General features: G+C 38.8%; 1 protein-coding gene across 1 annotated transcript in view; it reads right to left on the bottom strand.

Moving 5' to 3' along the window:
- The window catches only part of LOC122809330 (nuclear envelope integral membrane protein 2-like), a 789373-nt gene that overhangs the window by 759945 nt on the left and 23075 nt on the right, over positions 1-6353 (bottom strand). Inside the window, exon 2 of the mRNA XM_044080732.1 lies at positions 1497-1606. Within this exon, the coding sequence (XP_043936667.1) occupies positions 1497-1606 (110 nt within the window). The remainder of the gene's footprint in view (positions 1-1496; positions 1607-6353) is intronic.

Below are 6353 nucleotides of genomic sequence, written 5' to 3'. Positions count from 1 at the left end.
TTTTAAAAAGCAATGGAGATCTTGCTTTCTCCTTTGCTTTTTTCAAAACTGTCCCCCTATGTTAAATGGGTTTAACATAGCCAGACAGCTTTAAAAAAGCAACAGATATTCTCCGTTGCTTTTTTTAAAGCTGTTTCGCTATGTTAAACTCATTTAACATAGCAAAACAGTTTTTAAAAAGCAACGGAGATCTTGCTTTCTCTGTTGCTTTTTTCAAAACTATCTCGCTATATTAAATGGGTTTAACATAGCGAAACAGCTTTAAAAAAGCAACGGATATTCTCCGTTGCTTTTTTTAAAGCTGTCTCGCTATGTTAAACTCATTTAACATAGCGAAACAGTTTTTAAAAAGCAACGGAGATCTTGCTTTCTCCGTTGCTTTTGCCCACAGCTCTGATGTACTGCGTAGGCATGCGCAGTACATCAGAACTGCCGCGGATACAAGACAGCTGCGGAAGGGCAGCAAGAAGGCATTATACAATGCCATTATTTAAGAAAAGTAATTATTTTTTTTCTTAAATAATGTCGTATAATAGCAATAACCCCCTTCTGGGTGTGGGTAATGCTGGATTTACCCACGGTTGGCTTTGTTTGGCCACTCGGGCTTCACCCTCATGACCAAACCACACCAACCGTGGGTAAATCCAGCATTACCCACACCCAAGCGTGGGTTATTGCTATATTAATTTAGGCAGTTTCGTCTACAAATAGAAAAGGAGCATGCAAACATTGATCACTACTACAGATTTAATAAAATTGAGATGTTAAGCCTATATAACCTGGGAGATTTATACATTTCATAATGTCCTACAATGTGAACCTTGCTTTAGCAAGGTGCAAGAACCCTGGATCACCATCTGCTAAATATTTAATCAACTTTGAAGCAGACAATCAGGAAAAATGGAGGGTTTTTTTTCCACAAAGGGTAAGTATTCCCCTTTTTCCTCTGACTGGTGACTTTGGAATGGGAAAGACATGTATTTGCATGACACTGTGCTTACAAATGTGTGATCTGAATTTTAGTTAACAACTGACCACCAATACCTTTCTCCTCAGGGAAGCATAGGTATCCTAAGTACTGATGGTCTCTGTAGAACTGTTCTGTGGACTATGGAATTTGGGCAATAACGGTAAACAAAGCCAAACAGCATAAAAACTAAACAGAAAAGAATGAATATCCACATCCACATTTGTAACAGTACTAAAACAAGCATTGTCCAGTACCCTGCCATCACTGTTAAACTATAAAATGGCAACTAAACCACACTGTTAACTAAAGCAGCCATATATCACCCCACCTACTGCTGTTACACGTTTAAAGCATTTTTAACTGCCACTACTGAGGAACCCAATACCTGTTTAGAAAGCACGTCTGCTACTAGAATCCATTTATTTCTGCATAACTTCATACATTAATAGTGCACAGACAAATGTTGGTTCCTGTAATGCCTTTTACATATTTTTAATGAAAAATATTTGAGTTTAAATTACTATACCTGAGTTGCTGACCAGACACCTGTGAGTGCTGTTTTTTGCAAATGTTTGTAGACAAAACATTTATTTTGAGATTGTTTTATGATGACATTCTGTTTCAGAACTATGCATCCTAAAACACAAAGAAATAATTAAAAACATTGCAGAACCAAGCTGCATATCAGGCTATAGAACACAAACAAGTGTCAAAAGCAATTCATTGTGCTTGTTAGCTCATGGCTGTATCATGTGTGTTTTTTTAGTTTTAGTTTCACAGTTTTTAGTGCTAAGCTAACTGCCCTTGCAAGCCATTTTAAGCCTAGCCAATTATCCCTTGTGAGACTCAAATGCTGCACCTTGTGTTTGTAAGGCAAACACCTTAGCCATTAAGCCACCTTCCCAATAAACCTTTATCTTCCTTATTCAAATAATCATATAAATGCTAGCAAAATGTTAGCAAATGCCACAAAGTATAAATGGATTATAAGTGAAATTAAAATTCAGGGATGACTCCTTCCATTTTAACTCTCCTTACTCACACAACACACATGCAGATATCTCATTCACCAGGCTGAATAAGGAGAAAATCATGGTCAGTTGTCTATCAGGGCACAAGATATACAAACTCACTCACACACTCAAGTCATTAGACCACAAGTACCAGTATTACTCTGTCATCGTCCATGTGGATGTAAATGACCAGACGTGTACCTACCCAGACTACATGAAGAGAAGAGACATTATGGAGCTCATGGACTATGTGTCCCAGGCTGGTATATGCCTAGCACTGAACATTGTACCTCCACCAAGGATAATGCCAAAATATGAACAAAAGATGACTGACTTTTATAACTGGCTTAATTTTTGGTTTCATTCAAAGGGGCTACAATATTTGTCAGTATGGGGGTGATTAAGGTCAACAGATCACTCTGCTTTGTCAAGGATAGTCTGCACCTGTCCCCTCTAGACTTTCAAATATTGGCTAAAACATTGTCCTGTCCCATAGTTTCTTTTTAGGCAATTCCAAACTGACAAATGTCTGACACAGCAAAACCAACCCAAGGGAATCTAAAGCTATTATTGCTCAAAGCCAGGAGTCTAAGCAAGAAAATCCACTCCCTCCAAGCTCTCCTCACCCTGGAGAATGTGGACATCTATGCATTTACTGCAACATGGTTTAAAGCTGCCGAGAGTACCCTGACATTGCAGCATAACAATTTCTAATACGTATTCAAGCCTGATACTGCACAGGTAGGGACCAAAGGTTGAGGTGTCTCAGTCTATATCAACAACAAACTCACCTCGAGCCTAATCAAACAGGACAACATGCTTGAGCTTCTCCATGTCCAGATTTTCATATGCAAAGTCCCATATTGTATCCATGCAAGCTCTAGGTCACCCTCTATGACCCAAGAACCCCATAACTCATACTTATTGGAGGCAACCATTCAACCCAATAAAATATTCATAGGCAACTGTAACTACCCCACTATAAACTGGGATACTTACGTGACCCCAAACATGCACACCTACAGATTCCTGGACTTTGTAAAAATAATTACCTTGAACCTGAAAGTTCATACGCCCACTAGGGGTGCCAACATACTCAACTTGGTACTCGCAAACATAAGAGAATGCTATACCCCCAGAAGCGTAGTGTCCTCTCTGGTAAGTCAGACCACAAAGCTGTTTCCATCGTAATAAAAATCAATTCTGTGACCCGGTCTAACCCTGTAACCTTTAAAACTATTCTAAGGCAAACTTCCTAAAACTAAGTGAGAACCTGGGTAACTATATGAAATGTCGGGACCCTCTAGAGCAAGTATCAAAATGTGGAGACTGAATGGTCAAAAGAATGGCCTTACATACACTGAACATTCCCTTTTCTGAACATTCCCTTTTCTCCAAGTTATATCGATCTCAAAGTTCGTATATGTAAGTTTGGGGGTGGGGGCTTGTCCCCCCTGATAAAAAGAAGTTTTAAGTGGAAGAGCGATTTTCGATATTCGCTCTTCACCAGGTTTTCAGTCTCTTTTTTTCGAATTTTCGGCATTCTACATTTCACATGTGAACATTTCAATAGGAAGCTGATAACCTGTCAAAATTTTAAGCATCCCTCCCCAAACCCCAAGAACACAGCTGCCTATATAGAACCGTTCACAAAAAATCAGTTCAATCATGTCAATAAGCGCACAACGACAGCTATGTCTACCAAAAATTAGCCCAGATCTAACTCAAAAAGCAAACCACCCTGGTGGAATCCAAAACATAAACACATTCTACAAAAACAAAAAAAAAAGTCATAACCAGGATTAGGAAGTTCTGTGCTCAGCGTGATAAAAACACTTTCATCAATATAAACATAATTTTCTCTCGATATGACTTTTTCTGCATTTTGCAGAAATTAGATTTAGCCATCTCCCTTGACTTCCCATCCAGAATTCCTGTTGTTTTGGTTTGGGGGTTCCCTGCTTATCTTGTTAACTCCCTTTTCTGAGACTCACTGGAACACAAATCATTGGTTTTAGATCCATTACTTCCTGGCTCACTTTTTTCCTTAAAATTCATCACATATACAGACTTTGGCTTTGTACCTGAAAAACTTTCTTTTGACATGCATGCAGTTCATAAATCCCCCCTCCCTCATGATTTCTCCTACTCTCTGGATTGTTTAGTTGTAAGATGACATATGTTTTAGTATTTTATTAGCTTACAGATGGGTTAACTAGAAGAAGAAGAACTAGCCAGGTTCAAACATGCAGAGCTTATTCTGTGCTGACTCATGCTGCTTTATTCCTACTCAGCACCAGGGTTAGTCAGTTTAGTGACCTTTTCCTTCTCTGAACATCAGCAAGAGACACAGAGAGTGAGGCAATTGTGCTACTTAGTTAAATCTCTTTTCTGAACCTCACTGACCGTCCCTGAATTGGTCTTAGATTTTTACTCTGTTACTTGAAAGAATAACACACCTCTCTACAGATTTTCTCAGAATGTCCAGATTTTTGCCTCATGTTTTTTGTCTGCTCCTCATAAAATCTTTGGTTTTCTCGCAAATCACTGAGGATTGGAGTCAGATAATATTGACAGAAATTTAAATTTTAGACCTCAAACCCTCCAGAAAATGCATACTAATCCTAAACCTGTTATTCTAGCAACAGTCTATGTTTATAAGTGCAATATTTAAAAATTGGCCCTATTTTTTGGGCCTTTATCCACTTATTATTCATGGCTTTGTCTAGACTTCTTGCTCTAAGAAACTGAGAGCTATGAAAAAGTTTGATTTTTATACTTTCTATTTTTCAATAAAAGCATATTGATGCAAAACCTATTGTTCCACTAAAATTTTCCTTGTATTAGGATAATATTTAAAACTTTTCCCAAATGTTGGGTCTGTGCTATCCTATTATTGTTGGCAGCAGCATAGCAAGGGTGGAGCAAAGGGTGTTGGGAGCATGATCGAGAAGTGCAGTTCTTGCATTGCATTTTCCTGTAACAGCATTTCTGAATGTCAGTACAAAACTCCAGCTCTACTCTGTTGCACATCACCTACTCAGAGGCAATCTCTGCCTAGCATACCAAGCTATGTCAAACCCAGAACTGTTGGACATGCTACACTTAAAGAAATCCCAATCTCTCCGAACCACACAATCCAGGGACCTAAACCTTGTCACCACAATAAACAGAACATGCTGGAGGGAGAGATTCCTGTCCCAGAGACCTCCCATACTCTGGAACAAACTACCCATTCATGTCAAGCAAAGCTCCTCTGCCATCTTTAAGAAAAATCTTGATGACTGGGAAATAGAAAATTCACCCTGGGGATCACTTCTAAGGCACTGCTTGACAGGGGCACAAGAAAATAATTTTCTTGGGTGGCAAAACCCAGGGAACCTTTTTGGCTACGCTTATATAGGCCCTAGGGCCGATAGCCTAGTACCTACCTATGAACCTAAAAGTCTAGACACTACTACAGTATGAAGATATTCTGAAGAGTAATTGCTATAACAGAAAGGCAGACTGATGATATACATATCACACAATGTACAAATGGGTACAGTACTTACTACAACATTAGAAACAACAACAGGAGGAAACTTTGTCAACAATACTCAATCCGTTTATAAGTAATTTGGGAATACGCACTTGTACTGGTAGTACAGATTTCCTTTTTGTTTGTATCACATTTTTAGATTTTTTAATTTGTGTGGTTTACCCAATATCTACAAATTCTCCTGCCACAAATGCTCTCTCCCTCTGTCTCCTTCTCACTCATTTTTTTATAAGCAGAAAAAAAAATCACCTTCTAGTAGTGTGAGAGTGAGAGCCTGTAATGTTATACCCCCTTTCCCCAGCAGGAAATGCAAGTATACATTAAAATCAGCATACATGTAGTGCAGGACATTCATCACTACCCCTATATTTTTTTCCCTCTTACTGGGATTCTTCTGCATTCTGCTCTGAGGCATTCTAGTAACAGTGGTTTCAAATTCTTCTCCTAGGGCAGGTGTAAAGCCTCTGGCTGCTTAAAGTAATCCTTTGTCCAAGCCAGCCTTCCATTTCCCAGGAAAATAACTAAACTCTGATTATTGGTGCCATATATGGAACTATAACCTCTGGAAGAAGAGGTTTCAGTAAGTGTGAACATTGCAAGTTCTACATACTTTCATTACAGAGGACTAACAAAGACTGCAAGTTATATAATTTAGACAATATGACAATATATAGCACTCCTGCGTGTGTCGTCTTTTGGATGAGATGTTAAACCATGGCTCCATTTGTCTTTTGTTAAAGGTAGAAGCTGTGAGATCTTTTACATCCACCTGAGCTATCAAAAAAGAGTAGGGAGAAGTTCCCTAATGCCCTGGCCAAATTTCCTCTCT

The sequence above is a fragment of the Protopterus annectens genome, chromosome 8.part0 (genome assembly GCF_019279795.1).
Source record: "Protopterus annectens isolate FY-2018-M chromosome 8.part0, PAN1.0, whole genome shotgun sequence".
In the NCBI taxonomy this organism is placed as follows: domain Eukaryota; kingdom Metazoa; phylum Chordata; order Ceratodontiformes; family Protopteridae; genus Protopterus; species Protopterus annectens.
The sequence above is the reverse complement of the archived record's forward strand: the minus strand, read 5'-3'. Positions and strand labels throughout refer to the sequence as shown.